This window comes from Penicillium digitatum, chromosome 1 (genome assembly GCF_016767815.1).
Source record: "Penicillium digitatum chromosome 1, complete sequence".
NCBI lineage: Eukaryota > Fungi > Ascomycota > Eurotiomycetes > Eurotiales > Aspergillaceae > Penicillium > Penicillium digitatum.
The window spans coordinates 2,220,531-2,237,316 of record NC_089384.1 but is presented as its reverse complement, the minus strand read 5'-3'; the positions used below and the strand labels follow the sequence as shown (position 1 = coordinate 2,237,316).

The following is a 16,786-nucleotide window of genomic DNA, read 5'->3' as shown; positions in this document are numbered from 1 at the left end:
TGTCTTGCCAAGGCAGACCGAGTGAAACCGAAAATATAGTACGAAGAAAGTAAAAAGCGTAACAGACTGGGAACAAAACCAAGTTATCAGGGCGAGACGGGTGGTTGATTAAAATTCCCAGTCCTCCTCAACCGACTTGATGGCCCACTCGAACTTCTCACGCAGCGCCTTAGAGAAGAACTTTTCGATGGGGACGTCATACTTCTTGCTGAAGACGACAGTGAGGCGAGGATCAATGTAATTCTAATGAGATTGATTAGCTGGTGATGCTGTAGGGATCAGACCAAAAAAACTCACAATCTTCGAGGTACCTAGGGCGACCTCTTTGTTGTCTTCCTTGTCCTGCGCCTGGACGGACATCGTTTCGACCCGCTGGTCAATCTTGGTGATGGAGCCTTCGAGCTTTTCAACCGTTGCGCCTCTGGCCTCGACCTCGACCTTCCCGGTTTTGTTTTCCCTTTTGAACTTCTTCTCCATCTCCTTGACGACCTGCAGACGCTCCTCGAGCTCGGAAGCCTTCATTTCTTTCTCCCCATCAGCAACGCGCTTTTCGTTGTCCTTCTCGAACTTCTTGGAGATTTTGGTTCTCTGCTCCTCAATCAAAAAGGCTTGATGTTCTTCGATCCATTCTTTGTCGAGATCTTCATCGATTTCGAAGAATGCCGTGCCCTTTTTCTTCTTCAGAGTGGGGTCCAAGTCAAGCATTTGCTGCTTTAGTCGCCACTTCTGGTATCGAAGGCCCTTGATCTTTATAGTCAAACTTCCGTTAGCATTGTAGCTCTCGCCGTGACAGTGGAATAGAGAAAACTCACCCGTTCGCCCATCTTTTCCATTGCATTGGCATGGCCAGCAGTGACAGTACGTTTGTGGTTACACAAGATGGCAACCTTACGGTTAGCATCGTTGTACGCTTTTACCTTTTCGGCGACAGTGCCTCCGGTAGGGTTCATCTCGTTGAGGACACAACCCATAGTGTAAGACGCGTTATAGGTACGGAAAACCTTAGCGGTTAGACCTGGCATGTAGTTGGCAAGATGCTTATTGAGAGCAGAAGTCTTTGATTCGTCAGTTTTATTCAATACACCAAAAAAACAAGGAGGACATACCGTAAGGCGGTCGAAAATTTCATCACCGCTCTTTTTGGGTGCCTTTTTGAAGATCTTCAGGTTCTTAAAGACTTGCAGATCGACCTGCACTTCATCGTAGAAACGAATACTATCTTTACCCAAGAAATCAAAGACAACAGTATTTGGGGGCTTCAGCGTAACATTCTCATATTTAAGAGAACAGCAACCGACGGTTTCGGCCTCATCTTCACCTTTCTCGTTTCCAGCACGCAGGGCAAACTGATCAATGAGATAGACTGCCGTGGCCTTCTGCCGCTCCACCATCATGTCATGTTTGAGGTTCTTCTGGTAATCCTTGCGGATTTTCTCAATGTGCTTCTTGAGTTCACGCGCTTTCTCGAATTTCTTGAAATCGCTTTGTCCCTTGACATCGGAATTGGCGGCTAACATGACGTACTTGTAGTTGCCATTGATATTTTCCTGCCACATGGCAAGCCAGGTCCCTTCCTGATCGTGCTTTACTTCCTTCCACTTGTGGCCGGGAGGTGGCGGTGGGACCCTCGCATCTTTACCAATGTTGATGGTGATTTGCTCAGGCTGCACACGCGTCTTTACACGCCCGGTCTTTGGGTGCTCACCGCGGCCCCGGAATAGAGAAGGCGGTTCAACACGGAAGTTGCCCACCTTCTGCTTGCGACCATCCCACACACAGAACTGGTAAGGGGCTTCTTGCTCATCCTTCAGAGCCTTTGCGGCTTTCTTCTCTGCAGGTGGCAGGTTTCTCTTTTCTTCACGCTGAGCGTCGTAGAAATTGAAGATAGACTTGAAGTCGCATTTCGCAAACTCCTTGATATCGATCTTGTTCCCCTTTGCGTCCTTCGCTCCGCCAGTCTTCTTGACAACTTCCTTGAAGTCCCCAAAGAAATTCTTCTGGAACACAGGATTTTCCACGTTGTGGGTGGAGTTGAGCATGGAGCCGAAAAAGGTAGCAACCTCTTCGGCTTCCGGTGCAAGGGAGACCGGAACACCGTCATACTTCAATTTGACATTCCCAGGCAGCACTTCGTATTCAGGAGGGAACACCACGCCATTGTGCTCCAGAGTTGTCCACTTGATTGTTCCATCGCCCTTGTTGTGGTCTTCCCACCAGCGGTACTCATCCTCTTCCTCCTCTTCCTTCTCTTCGGCGTCCTGGCTTTCTGCCTTCACCTTGGCTGTGCCCTTTTTGGCTGAGGCGGGTTCAGCCTTCATCTTCTTGGGGGCAGATTTGCTGGCGGCTGGCTCTTTCTTGACGGCGTTTGTCTGTTTTTTGGCTGCCACAGGCTTAGCTTCCTTCTTTGGCGCAACAAGTTTGCGCGCAAGTTTCGCCTCCTTCTCCGCCGTTTGTTCAATCTTCTTCTTTTGCACAGCAAGTTTGCGTTCAATGGGGACGTCGGAATCGGACTCATCCCCGATGGATGTTTCAGCGGCCTTGGGAAGTTTGCGCCCGTTGCGTGCCAATGGCACATCATCATCGGTCTCGAGATCTTCGTGTTTGACAGATGTACGCCGGCGTTTGCTCTGTGGAATGGTCAGACGCTTCAACCGAAAGCGACCGTATCGTCGCACTGGGAATAACAAGTCATCCCGCGACGGGGGCTAGGCGTACCAAAGGCTCATCTTCTTCGCTGCTTTCTGCTTCTACGTAGGACTTCTTTTCGCCCAAGCTGGTCCGAGACTTGCGCTTAATAGCACCTAGGGCACCTTCTTCATCTTCCATCTTCACATCCTTGTCTTCCACAGGACCGAACCGAATGGATATTCCAGGATCAACATGGCCGTTCGTGGCAGGGCTAGAATCCCCCATTTTGATTACTTCGGGAGATTTTGGGGAAACTAGAAGTGCAGAAACGTTGTGTTAGAATGCCGGTCGACTTGGTTGGAAGTGTGAAGGAAGTGTGAAGGAAGTGACGTCAAAGTGCTCGATGTGCATCTCGCACTGATAAGAAGAGTGCAATTGCAAAGGAAGTGGAAGAGACATAGAAGTGAGAAGACGAAGTGCAAGTAAAGCAAAGCTTCGCGACAAATTGTGGAGGTGCACAAGTCAGCCGAATAACCCGAGGAACGCACCTTTACCGCGTCCATTGGCGCGCATGAGGGGCGTGTCGTCCTCTGAAGAGCTCATGGTGTTATTCCTCGGACAAGCGACAAGAGGACGAGGGTAAAATGAAAGAAAACGTTGATTTGGTAAGGGCAGGCGTCCTCGTGCGCCGAGTCGGACAAATTGAGTCGCCTGGTTGAAGGAGGAAAGCAAGGAAATTCTGACCAATGAAGAGTAAGAGTGTGGTTATAAGATCTGCTGCATCAGTGATACATGCATAGACGTGATATTGTAGGCAAATTCGGAATAATAAAGCCGAGAGGTGAGAAAAGATGTGAGGAAAAGAGAGAAAAGGTTTTGGGGGGACTTGGAATGGAGGAATGCATTGGGAAAAGAGGCCCTGAGGGACTACAAGTGAGGTGCCTGAGGCGTCAGGTGATGTTATGTAAATACCTTGATGCCTGAGGCATCACTGCGGTGGAAGTCGGAACGGCGCACCGTAGATGCTTTCCCCTTTAGGTTTAGCGGCAGCACGGAGACAGAACCTCCCTGGTTCTCAACTTCCTTCCCGACCAGCGAGGCATTCCCGTCTAACCTTCGTCACTTCCCTCCTCTCCGCAGTCACTATCTGCTCGTTCAATTTCCTCTCTTAATCTCTCCCAAAATGTTCTCCCGTGCCGTCCGCCCGGCCCTGCGGGCTGGTGGTGCCGCCGTCGCTCGGTAAGTCTTCATCCGATACCTCGTGCCAAAGTCCTTCCACCCGACGTACTCCGACGCAACCACCTCGACGCAATTGAAACTGGAAGATATGCTGGAAGTTAGAGGAGGCGAATACGACAAATGCTGACCGCGATATCAAGCCCTGTTCCCGCAAATGCCGCCACCTTCGCGACTCTGCGTGAGATTGAGGGTCGTCTCAAGTCCATCAAGAACATTGAGAAGATCACCAACACCATGAAGATTGTTGCGTCCACTCGTCTCACCCGTGCTCAGAAAGCCATGGACGAATCCCGCGTCTATGGTAAGACCTCCAACACCGTTTTCGAGCAGGCCGAGACCAAGCCTCTGGAGGACAAGAAGGTTCTTCTGGTTGTTGCCAGCTCCGACAAGGGTCTTTGCGGTGGTATCCACTCCGGTCTGAGCAAGGCTACCCGCCGTATCTTGGCCGAGAACCCCAACGCCGACATTGCCATTCTCGGTGAGAAGGCCAAGGCTTCGCTGTCCCGTTCCGTCCCCGAGAACATCGTCCTGAGCTTCGCCAACGTCTGCAAGGACATTCCCACCTTCGCCGATGCTCAGGCTATTGCCGATCAGATTGCTCTTCTGCCCGAGAACTACGCCAGCGTTCGCATCATCTACAATTCTTTCGTCAACGCTCAGAGCTACGAGCCTGTCACCATTGAGGCCTACTCCGAGGAGGCTATCACCCAGTCTGGTGAGACTTCGTTATGCCCAAGAAGTTCATTGAGTTTTTAAACTAACCCCGATATAGCCAACATTTCCTCTTACGAGGTTGATGATGAGGTTCTGACCAGCCTCCGCGAGTACGCTCTTGCCAACAATCTTTTCTGGGCCATGGCCGAGGGTCACGCCTGTGAGATTTCCGCTCGTCGCAACGCCATGGAGAACGCCTCCAAGAACGCGGGTGAGATGATCAACAAGTATGTTTTACGTTTAATGATTTGAAAAAGTCGTCTCTAACAGCCCTCTAGGTTCCAGATTTTGTACAACCGTCAACGCCAGGCCACCATTACCGGCGAGCTGGTTGAGATTATCACCGGTGCCACCGCTAGTGCGGATATGTAGACGGTTTCAATTACGGGACCAAGTCTACTTGAGTGTGGACTTGTTCATATTTAGATCGACCTTCAGCTTGTGTAAAATCAAAGTCAATCCATTTTCATTTCATCTGCACCGATTTTGCCCGTGTGCATAGCCCTAAACTAAGTCATCCAACAAACTATTTACAAGACCTCTGCTATTCAATGGGATCCTATGCTCGTCAGATTCATAGCCTCTCTGCTTGATGGGATAACCCTGTGTGGCTCCCATGGACATAGTCCTAAGCCCGGAGACTACCCAGATGATCAACTTCTTTGTTTGATGAAGTCTGCCATCTTATGTGATCATGGAACCGTGCCATTTATGGCTTCAAATATTATTCTCATCAATAGGATCTGATTCTTTGGTCAATGGGATTCGGTTTACAATAGCATTGTCTACTCAAATAGAATTTCCTGATTCTCGCCCTCATACTTGTATCCCAGTTCTGTTCCTCCTCTTATTCTTCTCTCTCTTCCTCCTTTCCTTTCCTACAATCTCTTTCTTGCTTCTGTCCTTCTTGAATCTCATGCTGAATATCATTTCTGCGTGGTCTCTGTTCTTTATTCCACTCTTATTCATCTTCTTCTAGTGCTCCTGCTCTTGTTTTTTTCCATCCTCATTCTCTTCTCCAATCTCATACTTTATCGCGGTAATAATCTCTCTTCTCGGGCCTCTACAGTGGCTGTTCTTTCCAAATCAATTCTTCACGTTTGTGTGGTAAGTTTTGATGTTGTCGTCACTCCGATCATTCTTCGGGGCTGTTTCCCACTCCTTCCTCATGGCAGATATGTTCTGATTGCCTACATACCTTCATTCTAATCTCACATTACTCTCTCCATCTCTCTCGTTCTATCCATCTATTTTAAGATCGAGAACGAAGATTAATCTTCAAGTCAACACGCACATATAGCAAAACACTGACACTCGCTATCAAGACTTGTGGGACAGAAAACATGTCGACCGCCAGTGTGACCATTGATGCCTACGCCATCCTGGGAGTTGAGCGAGATGCCAAACTCCCTGAAATCAACATTGCATACAAGCGCCTTGCCTTGAAGCTTCATCCAGACAAGGCTGGAAATGCCGCCGCAACTGTTGAGCGATTCAGAAAAGTATGTCTACAACATCAGGAATGTGGTTGCTAAACATCGCTGACTAGCCATTGCAAACAGATTCAAGACGCTGTTGAGCTTCTCCGTGACGAAGACCGTCGGCACTTGCTTGACGAGGCTCTGAACAAGAAAGCCAAGAGACATCTAGATTCCGAGGATGACGCACGGGCTTGGGCCTATAAGCGCAGCCATAATCGTCCTTCAAAGCGAGAACGCCATGGATATGATTTTCACTGGCCGGGCTCATTTACCGATTCAGCCTCTCAACACAGGTCGAGACATCAACGCCAGCACAGCTATAGCTACTACTATAGTTATGGTACAAGTGTACACATGGACCCCGCTTCGGCCGAATCCAAAGCAAGATGTGCGCAATTCCAGGCAGAAAACGTCCAGTGGGAGAATGAATGGGCGGGAATTGATCCAGAGGTACAGAAGGCACGAACAGAGCTCCGCAGGGAAAACATGCGGGCTCGAATGAAGCGTGAACTAGCAGATTTGGCGAAGGACCAAGACCAAGATACCAAATATGCCGATGTCGTTGATCAAGTTGTCGAAGGAGTTTTGGACGAACTCAACTTTGGCCATAACCACAAGTTCGAAAACCTCTTGCATGCCCTGCCTGAAGAGAACATCAAGACCTGCAACCCTGTCGAGACATTTGATGAATTTGCCTATGAATACGCCAAAAAGTGCCGATCCGATTCCGAGGGTCCAGCATACTCTGATTGCGCTTCAAGTCCTCCGTCTGCTGCTAGTAACGATTTGTCCTTTGGCTTTTCGACAGGTAGCAACCTCACCGACTACACTCACCCAGCCAACGACTGCTCAAATTTCCGGTCCACCACCGTTGAAGATTACGAATCTACCACTGAAGATTCTAACTCTGAAGCTGACAAACTGATCAACTCCTACATGGTGGGCCATGATTCATTGCTCCCTCTAGTCTCATTCCTGAAGCAAAAGCTTGCCGACCCCCACGGACGCTACACCCTCAATGATCTCGGTGGCGAGCTAAATGGCATTATGCTGGAAACATATTGTGGCTGGTTGGAAGAAGTTCGTCTTTGTGTCCCGAATGTCTCGCCTATTACAGTTCGAAATGATCCCAAGCTTTGCTCCCACCTTGGCTTATGGTACAAGGATTTCTGTCGTCCCGTGTGCAATGTTTGCAACATGTGGATGCCATCATTCCTCCTAACCTGTCCTGGCTGTGGCATGAAGGCCTGTGTCAGATGTAAGTTCACGGGTAATCGTGACTCTCTCTTGAGATCTGTTGTGCAGGAGCAGTGATAGATCCAATGTTGGATCACATGTGTTTCCTGTTTTTCTTTTGTTTCCTTATCTATTTGTCAGCTCAGTCTAGATTTCCGTTTTCGTCTCGATTCTCTGTTGTTGTCAGAGAAATGGAGAAGGATACCTCGGCGTTGTAGGAGGATGACCCTTTTCAATTTGATTTTTTTTTGTTGAACTTTCGAAAGAATTACTGCCAGTCTCATGTCGGATTTTGCGACCAATCATTCTATTAAACTTAACGAAACTTGATTAGGAAAGAATTGCTTCTCATGCACAGATACTATCCTTTGCTGGATACATCCATGGATTGCCGGCGCGGAGTACAAGTACAGCCCCTTCGGATTCACTTCGAAATCACCTCTACTTCTAATTTGACCCTATATCCTCCTACGAGAGAAAGATTCCGACTTTGCGTTTGGTTTGATCGAAACAAAGAATCGAAACTACCCCTCAGCCACTCAACAGTCCTCAATTAAGTTTGATGATCATTCTGGTCGTGGTGCTGCGGCCCCTTGGTACAAACTGTCGAGCCATCTGCTAGGTATTTTCCATGGGGAAGATCCTCCATACGAGAAGAGATTTGGCGGTAGCCCCCACAATACCCGAAACCGGAAGACTGACCCCGGGGAGAGTGAGTCCCTGTGCGAACAAACCCTGTACGGGCCTGTTGCCTGCCCCACTCTTCCTGGTCCTCCATCCTACCCAGTCTAACCTTGAGTTCTCATAAACTAGGACGAACGCTCTCCATCTCATTTGGAGTACAGTTTTGATCTCCATTGCCCCCTGGGACTATGCTACCGGGTTTGGGCTGGATTTGGCCCTTGGCCTTGTGCTTTGCCTCCAGTCCCAGGCTTTGCCCGATGACAAGATGGCCACCACGAACGTAGAAGACGCGCAACAGAGGATTTGTCACGAGGTCGTGTATTTTGCAATACTGTGGTGATGGTTGAAAGAGGATGCTTGCTGGAGAACGACTCGCACAGGTATCAGCGGCTGTATGAGACCGAGTCGACGAGCAAGAACCTTTCATGATTAGGCGTAGGTGTGGAGAGCCGTGGACAAGAGATTTAACCAAGTCAAATGCAGTCTTCACGAGAGGATTGAAGTCTTCATTTGTTACATTCCACACCCATTCAGCGGTAAACCTTGCATTACGCCACTATCGAAGAGTTGGAGCGTGCGTGTTCATGAGAACTTTTTTGGAGTCGAGTTCGTTAGTTTCAATCTCGGAATCTGTATTGCATTTGGAACAGATGTGGGCAAAAGAGGCCTTCTCTCCGTCGTGTAAGGACTCCACAACTGGGGTGCTAAGAGCGAGAAGATGGCAATGTGCATATGCTTCAAGAGTATATAGAGGATCCCAATACCATACACGTCCTGGACGCAAAATCAAATCGTCTCGTGTTCTAACGATGTTCTGACGAGCACTATGGCCTGTATCCTGATACACCGAGATTCGTAGGATCTTTTTTGGGCTTCTGTTCAGAATTGCAAGATTATGTCTGGGTGGACTGTAGTCAGACCTGGGATCTCAGAACAAGCACTCATCGCCTTGGTCGCCTGAGGTGGGATTTGACACGACCCGTCCAGGTTTCAAGTCAGACAAGAGGAAGAAAGAACGTACCGGCATGCAGACTAGGGTTTTAGGCTGATAGTTCACATGTCGGTACTACTAGTCCGATTCCCTTTGGCAGTCCCTTTGGGATCGCGTATCGTATACATTCAGGAGGACCCTAAGAAAACATCCTAAAAGAACACCCGGAAGGCCTAAATACAACACTGAAAAACGTATTAGAGTGTTCTTACAGATAACATTCCTTCTATCATCTCTAGCTAAATGTATCAGATTCGTCCAATCCTTGCGTCGTTAAGGAGAGAGGTCTTATAAGCGGCAAAACGGTCTTCTTCATCTTTAATTCATCTATCAAACCGGTAAATCACTAGCTCTCGATTGTAATTCTCGCCCACCAAGTATCTCTCACAACCAGCAATTTTTCCCTTGCCGACAAAATCCCAATTGTCACAAGTGATGCTAGAACGAGGTGTCTGAATTGTCAAATAGACAATCTGCTCTTGGATCCACATCCAAGGATCGAAGTGAAGACAAAAGCCAAGATCAGGCTCATGTACAGTCACCTGAGAAAGGACACCATACCAAGGGTCCGTCATGATAGACCCATCGAACCTCATACTCTCGGCCTGCATGCTGCAGTTTCCACGGTAAGGCGGGAGTATACCCTCAAAATCTCGGCGCCAATGGGGCCCATTTCCAACTAGAGGAATACTTGTGGTAGTAGGGTGAGGAAAACCGAATGGCTCGGGCGGTTGGTCTTCTGGCCGGATGCAAACGTTTTCTGTTATTTCGACCGCTTGTGAATCATCCGTAAGTTCCAATCGTTGAATGCTTGGACAGCCTCGTTGTCGGATGTCAAAGAATTCCAGGTCTCGGAATCCGAATCGTGCAACGATTGATGGCGAGTCACCAGGTGAGTCTCCCAGTCGTCCCGTAGGATCCAGTGAAGGTCGGTATGGTGACGGTTTTGATATGTCCCAGACAAACAAAGACTCAATGGGCGCATCTTCATCGGCAGTGTACAAGCTGCGATTTGGCTGCCATATATAAATCACATAGTGAGTGTTGCTGTGCGAGGAGAAGAACCGATCTCGCTCGCTCAGTGGATGTCCCAAAAACAATATCTTCCATTCATTGCGCGGGACAATATTCCAGCCCTGATTCTCGCTTCTCGTCACATTGAAGGAGGATGCGAAGTGACGATGCACGCCATCGCTATCATTCAACCAGTGAAAGGCTTTCGGTTCAGCCCACTCAATGACAAGCAAGCTCTTCTGCAGTCGCACACGACGAATAACCTTGCCACGAGTAATAAATGGCACCATAAACTGCCGGTCTGTTTCCAAATCCATGAGTACAAGAAACTGATGATCGGCGCTGGGGTAGACCAGTAGGCCATCCTCGAAAGTCCACAAAGCCTCAGAGAACTGGCGGTCAAGGAAGCGCCTCATATGACTGGCGTGTGACTCCCATGGTTGCACCTGATACCATTCACGGTCTCCAGCGCTGCCAAAGTCATCGCAGAGGCGGTACTTCTGAACAGAGCGGGGTTTGCCTCGTTTTAGGTGATCATATCGTGAAGCAACCTGGTCGAAAAGACGACGGCCTTGGCTCTGCTCTTGAGGTAACGTCTCTGAGCCCAGGTTTTTTACTTCTTCTGTCCATGGGAACGTTTTCTTCAGGCGTGGAAGTAGGATGGCCGGGTTGCTAAAGGCTTCGTTCCAGGCACGCGAGACGCGGCGACATCGGACTAATTCGTTTGGTTCTAGGTAGTCTAGAATCATCCAGAAGAGATCGCCAGGTAGAAAGACCACGTTATGGCACTCTTTTGGTCTGGTCATTCCTAAGTTGCGTTTATCAAAGGGAAAAGGGACACGATCGTGAAGACGGACAGGTTCATCGGATGTTCATAGAAGGAATTGTTTTGATGTCAAGACCTAGATATTTTGACATGCGAACTCTTGTACTAATCCAAGTCGTATAGTACACACTTAATGGGATCTTTGACGCTCTCATATCTTCCTTGTTAGTATCTGAAAATAGTATAGTCGTAGCCAATACCATCCGCACGCCAAGAGCTTCAGGACACCTTGCGTAATGTTTCGGACCATCTGTTTTTTTTTTTTTTTAAATTCTCTTTGGCTTCTTTGCTGAATCTCATCTCCACCTTCAACTTACCAATTAGCCATGCTGCACAGCGCCAGTCTTTTGCTTGTGTCGCTCCTTGCGGCACTGCCTGTTAACGCCGATGGACTATACACCAAGAATTCGCCGGTGATCCAGTTGAATGCCAAAACCTATAACTCGCTCATTGCGAATTCGAATCATACCTCGGTGAGTATCCGTCGTATCCACAAATGTGCAAAAGTCGACTAATGCTTGGCTACTCTGTAGATCGTCGAGTAAGCTCTCCCGCACTAGAGCCATCTAACCGCCTCTCCCCTCCGACCTTCACTCACATTTGTCACTTAGATTCTATGCACCCTGGTGCGGCCATTGCAAGAACCTCAAACCCGCCTTCGAAAAAGCCGCAAAAAACCTTGATGGACTCGCGAAAGTCGCCGCGATCAACTGCGACGATGACGAAAACAAACCCTTCTGCGGACAGATGGGTGTCCAGGGCTTCCCGACCCTGAAAATCGTGACACCTTCTAAAAAGCCCGGAAAGCCCCGTGTCGAAGACTACCAAGGCGCGCGCAGTGCAAAAGGCATCGTCGACGCAGTTGTCGACCGCATCCCCAACCACGTGAAGCGTGCAACGGACAAGGACCTGGACAAATGGCTTGGACAAAACGAGGGACGGCCCAAGGCCATCCTCTTCACAGAGAAGGGTACAACTGGCGCGCTGATCCGCGCCCTGGCAATCGATTTCCTCGGCGCGATTGACATCGCCCAAGTACGGAACAAAGAAACCGCCTCCGTGAAGAAGTTCGGCGTAACTGAGCTCCCAGCTCTCGTCCTCATCCCCGGCGCTGACGCCGAGCCCAAAATCTACGCCGGCGATCTGAAGAAGAAGCCCATCACCGAGTTCCTGAGCCAAGCGGCGACACCCAACCCAGATGCATCCCCCCGCTCCGCCTCGAACTCCAAGCCAAAGCCGAAGCCAAAGTCCAAGCCCGCTTCCAAGCCTACCTCTATCGTCGACGACGCCGAAGACGTCAAGCCCACCGCGTCCACGGACCAGGACGAAACAGACCCCTCTGCTAAGCCGGTTCAGGTCCCCATCCCCGCACCCCAAATCCCAACGCTCTCCACCCCTGAATCTCTCGAGTCAGCCTGTCTCACACCGAAGTCCGGCACTTGTGTGCTAGTCATTCTCCCCGAGGTGAGCGAGCCCGACGCCGGGCTTCCAGCGTCAGCCACCGAGGCGCTCACAAGTCTCGCCGAGATCGGCCACAAGCACGCCCAGCGCGGAACGCATCTCTTCCCGTTGTATGCCGTCCCAGCTATCAACACTGCGTCCAAGACACTGCGTGAGGCATTGGATTTGGCTGATAGTCAGACAATTGAGATTATCGCCTTGAATGCGCGTCGCGGCTGGTGGCGTCGCTTCAGCGGTGCCGATGCGGACTTTGGCGCTGTTGCTGTTGAGTCTTGGATCGATGGGATTCGATTGGGCGAGGGCGCTAAGGCGAAGTTGCCTGGGGGTGTTGTTGCCAGTGTTGAGGCTGAACCCGAGGCTGAACCCGAGGCGGAGGAACAGGCCGTGGAGCACGATGAGCTGTGATCATTTCACGGTCGTTGGAAAGAAGCCGGTGCTAGTCGATGCTAGTTTGGTGACCTCCATCTTGTTTTCGAATTTTTTTTTCTAGTTTTGAGAGCGAATCGCATAAGCCTATGCAACCAATGCATCAAGCCGTTAGGGGATATCCCATCTACCACTACGAAACAAGCAGACTGTCGTATGCATAAAAAATACATGATTCATATAAATGTACAAGAGACGGATATCCTGTGGAAACATGAACCTTGAAGAATACAGACAAATACTAGACACAAGCAAGTCTTTTTAGACCCAAGAAACCGAACACCGTACATTAATGCAGAAAGAAAACCGTCCAGATCCTAAATCATTTAGCGTTTTTTGCGGCCCTCGGTGCCCTTCTTGATCATCTTTTGTCTCTTCGAGTCAATCTCCTTGTCGTAGATGTCGCGCGCAGTCTCAAGCTTCTTGCGCTTAGAAGACTTGGAGCTTTCAGGTCCATCACTGTGGGCTGGAAATCAGTTATTGTTGTTTCGACAGACAGGAGACATGATTTAGACTTACGGGTTAATTGCGCTCAGAGCACGCTGCTTGGCGAGCATCTCCTCATCGATCTGCTTGCCTCCTTCGCGGAGCTCATCCTCGAGACTGATGGGCAGGGGTTGGAGGCTGACTTCGGGCTCGTCGTCGTGAGCGGCAGAGGTCTCGATGCGGACCTTCTGTGCGGGCAGAGATTTCTCAATATCGCTCTCGATGAGATTACGGAAGTGGGTGGAAATCTTGCGGACAATCTTGAGGAACATGGCGAGGAGCTGGGAGGAGGGGAGATTCAGCTCCTTCTCAATGTCGTCGAGGTTCTTGTGCTGCAGGCCGATGGCGAGGAGGATGGATTGCTGTACCCCGGAGAGGCTGACCTTGCCATCGAGACGGTTGGAAAAGTAGTAGTCGGAGAGAGCGGGAACCAGGTCGAGGATAACGTGGTAGTCCAGGAGGTTGTTGGCGTAGCTGTCCAGACGCTTGAGATCGAAGGGCGAGAAAACGGCATCGAGATCGGATTTCTGTAGCGTGCGCGGCTTGAATTTCGGGTCCTTCTTGGCACCGGAGTTGGCAGACTCGCAGATACTGAGGGAGAGGACGGACGGGAACTGTCCGAATTGATAGGACAACAGCGCGAGGAATCGCTTGTGGAAATCGCGCGCGTAGGCGCTCAGCCAGGCATCGTCGGTCTCGCCGGTGGATAGAGTGCGGACCATCACGCAAGAGTGCTCCCCAGTGAGTTCGTTGGGGGTCTGACGCAGATACACGGGGACAAAAGAACCGCGTTTCCAGAACTTGTGGAGTGATGGGGTAAGACCGTAACTGACACCGATGTAGTCGAGAACATCTGGGCGACGTTCGGTCAGCTTGCCGAAGAGCGGAGGCATGGAGCGAATGTCTCGGACGTGGACGTTGTCATCCAAAAGGCTAGAACCAGCGAGCTCTTCGTCCGTAACACGAACCATTTGCTCTTCGGCGGTGGTGCTCTCCTCCTCCAAGTTGGTGAACTTACCCTCGAAGAAGTCGACCAGGAGCTCCATAGCCCGGGAACCGTATCCCATACCCACATATTCGGGGTTAGTTGCGATACGGACAACACGAGCACCTGAAAGACTGGCGAAGTTCTCATCCTGGAACTGCTGGCTGACCAACCACGGGATGAGATCACCTCCTGCGCGCTGGCCACGGCTCAAACTGTTGAGCACACTCTGGCGACTGATGCGACCTTCAAGAGCAACCTGAATGACACAAAGTGGCTCGGGAAGCTTGGTAGCCCCTTCATCAATCGGCGGCACGAGAACATAGAGTTGATGAGCGGGAGCATCACTCATAAGCTGAAGGTCGTTCGGTGTGTTCTTGTAGTGACTGGCAACGTAGAGCGCCATCATCTGCTGCAAGAACTTCTCGGAAACAGGGTGGAAGGAGAACAGGGTATCACGGTTGACCTGAAGAAGCTGGCACTGCGAAGGGTGAGGGCAGCCTTGTGTGTTCATGTGCGACTTGGGAAGAGTTGCGTCAAGGCAGAGGACCTTGTTCAACCATTTCTCGACAGAATCACCCGGGGCATATCGAATGGGCTCTGCGAGAGTGATTTCTCTCAAGGTTCGGCCACTGAGGTTCTTGTCGGCACCCTTGGCTGATTTGCCGGTACTACGGTCGGCGACGTCGGTATCGTCTGTCTTGACTCCACTTCGGGATTGTTCCCGCAGTTGCTGAATCAACTTCAAAGACAGGGATCGGCCCGTGCCTTCGTATCCATTAATGGTGGAAGACATGAACACCAGGTAAGGTCCCATCAGCTTGCGCACCAATGGTAGAGGGATAGCTGCAGCCTCATCGATAACGAGAAGCTCTGCCTGTCCCAAGACTTGCGCATCTTGAGGCTGAATGTACTGAATGGTTTGACGGTGGTTGCGGTGAATGTTCACACGCACAACGGCCTTGTTGAAGTCAGGGTTGGTTGACTGCAGGATGGTGTAGTCAACGTGGTCGAGATATCCAAGGGCATCGAAGCCCTTGAAAATGAATTCGAAGAGTGTCTTCAAGTTCTCTGGGCTGGGAGAAGTGATGAAAATGTTGCTGTAGCCGTGAGCGACAGCGGCGGCAATGGAGACACCGAGAGCGGCCGACTTTCCTCGTCCACGACCAGCAGTCAGTGTAACAGTGCTCTTCAGCGTTTTTTCGGCGATTGCATCAACGAAGGTCAGGAGCGCCTTCGCTTGATCCACGGTGCGAGCCAAGCTGAGCAGAGGACCCACGGGCTTTGAGTCGGCCAAGCTCTCCTTAATTTCCTTCAATTCCTTCTTCGTGCCAAAAGCTGACTCATCGGTTGTCTCAGGAGCGGGAAGAGGCTTCACGGTCTTGCCGCCAGAGATGGGCAACACGTTCAGCTCGTCGTCGACCACCAGACACGAATCACAGCTTCCGAGGGATAGGATGAATCGCTCATTGAAACGAGCAACAACATCATCGTACGCCTCTGTTCGGTACCGCGAGTGAATATCCATGGACATGGTGTAAAGCTGCTTCAGACTGGTCATGCTCTTCAAAAGCAGGATCACCAAACCTCCACCTTCGACGGTCTCGACTGTTCGTGCAAGCAAGTTGGGAGTCATGGCCTCGAAGTCCTGCAACACACACATGCCATAGGTGTTACCCAAAATCTTCTCGGTTTCCTTGTAGTAGACATAGCGGATCTGGTTGAGGGTGATGAAAAGTTCGAATGGGTCTTCCTGGTTCGGTTCGCGAATGCCACGCTTGACCTCCTTCTTGATCTTCATTTCGCGCTTCTTCCGGTGACTGGTGAAGCCAAGCAGGTCCTTCTTATACGCCCATAGTACTGACTTGTTCTGCTTCACGTCCACGCTGGACATAATGTAGTGAAGATGCACGATCACATCCTTTGCATGGTCGCCAACAACCACGAAGAAACTGCGCTTCTTCTCCTGAACACCATTTCGAATTAAAGCGGGAATCCGCGAGTCAATCGCCTTGCGGGGCATGGCGATTCCGGAGTAGTGTTGATAGGAAAAAAACACTCAGCTTCGTCTTGCAACCTAAAAAAAACTTCCCAGCGGTTAAAAAAAAATGATACTGCTGTCTGACACCGCCCGAAGCAACACACCGCCCTGGGGCTTTGAATCTCAAGTACGCAAGTCCATTTCACGTGACTGATGCATGAACAACATAAAGGTCCCCGGTCCCCCTAAACAAGTAGGCGGTATGGCTCTGCCCAAAACGGGGTTTAAGACGAGATCTCCAGATTGGCCCTTTGCCATTCGGGACCTATAGTCAACCCAAGATACACAGAGAAGATTAACATGGCTCATACTCTAAGTATTGCACCCGTCATCAAAGAGACGGCCTTATTTTTGCTCTTTCCAGGTCATTTAAGGACGGTTTGCGGATGTGGGTCCCTATTGCTAGGTCACATCCATCCTTTTTGGAGTCACGTGGGGGACTCTAGATAGTCGACACTGCCTGGACCCTTGTAGAGCCACGTGATAGTAGGTGACGTGGACGGCCCAAATTAGGAAATATACGGTCTGCTTTGAGCTTAGCCTAACTTAGTTCAGTGTGTCCTTTTGATGCTAA

At 50.2% G+C, this 16,786-nt stretch overlaps 6 protein-coding genes across 6 annotated transcripts; 3 read left to right on the top strand and 3 right to left on the bottom strand.

Annotated features, from left to right (window-relative positions):
- Positions 1 to 108: 108 nt before the first annotated feature.
- On the bottom strand, positions 109 to 3,231 carry Pdw03_3073 (Topoisomerase I; the record flags this gene model as incomplete). The annotated part of the gene is made up of 6 exons (XM_014677073.1): positions 109 to 243; positions 298 to 747; positions 813 to 1,055; positions 1,107 to 2,627; positions 2,716 to 2,942; positions 3,177 to 3,231. 6 exons carry the CDS (start codon positions 3,229 to 3,231, stop codon positions 109 to 111), a joined length of 2,631 nt encoding a protein of 876 aa, XP_014532559.1.
- Positions 3,232 to 3,811: 580 nt separating this feature from the next.
- Pdw03_3072 (ATP synthase gamma chain) lies at positions 3,812 to 4,953 on the top strand (the record flags this gene model as incomplete). The annotated part of the gene is made up of 4 exons (XM_014677074.1): positions 3,812 to 3,867; positions 4,008 to 4,582; positions 4,640 to 4,808; positions 4,860 to 4,953. The coding sequence occupies 4 exons, from the start codon at positions 3,812 to 3,814 to the stop codon at positions 4,951 to 4,953; spliced, it is 894 nt and encodes a 297-aa protein (XP_014532560.1).
- Positions 4,954 to 5,924: 971 nt separating this feature from the next.
- Positions 5,925 to 8,322, top strand: Pdw03_3071 (Heat shock protein DnaJ, N-terminal; the record flags this gene model as incomplete). Its single annotated transcript, XM_014677075.2, has 4 exons — positions 5,925 to 6,083; positions 6,144 to 7,320; positions 7,834 to 8,035; positions 8,112 to 8,322. 4 exons carry the CDS (start codon positions 5,925 to 5,927, stop codon positions 8,320 to 8,322), a joined length of 1,749 nt encoding a protein of 582 aa, XP_014532561.2.
- A 974-nt stretch (positions 8,323 to 9,296) lies between these two features.
- Pdw03_3070 (Cyclin-like F-box) lies at positions 9,297 to 10,736 on the bottom strand (the record flags this gene model as incomplete). Its single annotated transcript, XM_014677076.2, has 1 exon — positions 9,297 to 10,736. One exon carries the CDS (start codon positions 10,734 to 10,736, stop codon positions 9,297 to 9,299), a length of 1,440 nt encoding a protein of 479 aa, XP_014532562.2.
- Positions 10,737 to 11,139: 403 nt separating this feature from the next.
- Positions 11,140 to 12,679, top strand: Pdw03_3069 (PDI related protein A; the record flags this gene model as incomplete). Its single annotated transcript, XM_014677077.1, has 3 exons — positions 11,140 to 11,286; positions 11,347 to 11,354; positions 11,425 to 12,679. 3 exons carry the CDS (start codon positions 11,140 to 11,142, stop codon positions 12,677 to 12,679), a joined length of 1,410 nt encoding a protein of 469 aa, XP_014532563.1.
- Positions 12,680 to 13,026: 347 nt separating this feature from the next.
- Positions 13,027 to 16,194, bottom strand: Pdw03_3068 (Nucleolar ATPase Kre33, putative; the record flags this gene model as incomplete). Its single annotated transcript, XM_014677078.1, has 2 exons — positions 13,027 to 13,159; positions 13,220 to 16,194. 2 exons carry the CDS (start codon positions 16,192 to 16,194, stop codon positions 13,027 to 13,029), a joined length of 3,108 nt encoding a protein of 1,035 aa, XP_014532564.1.
- Between the last annotated feature and the right edge of the window lie 592 nt (positions 16,195 to 16,786).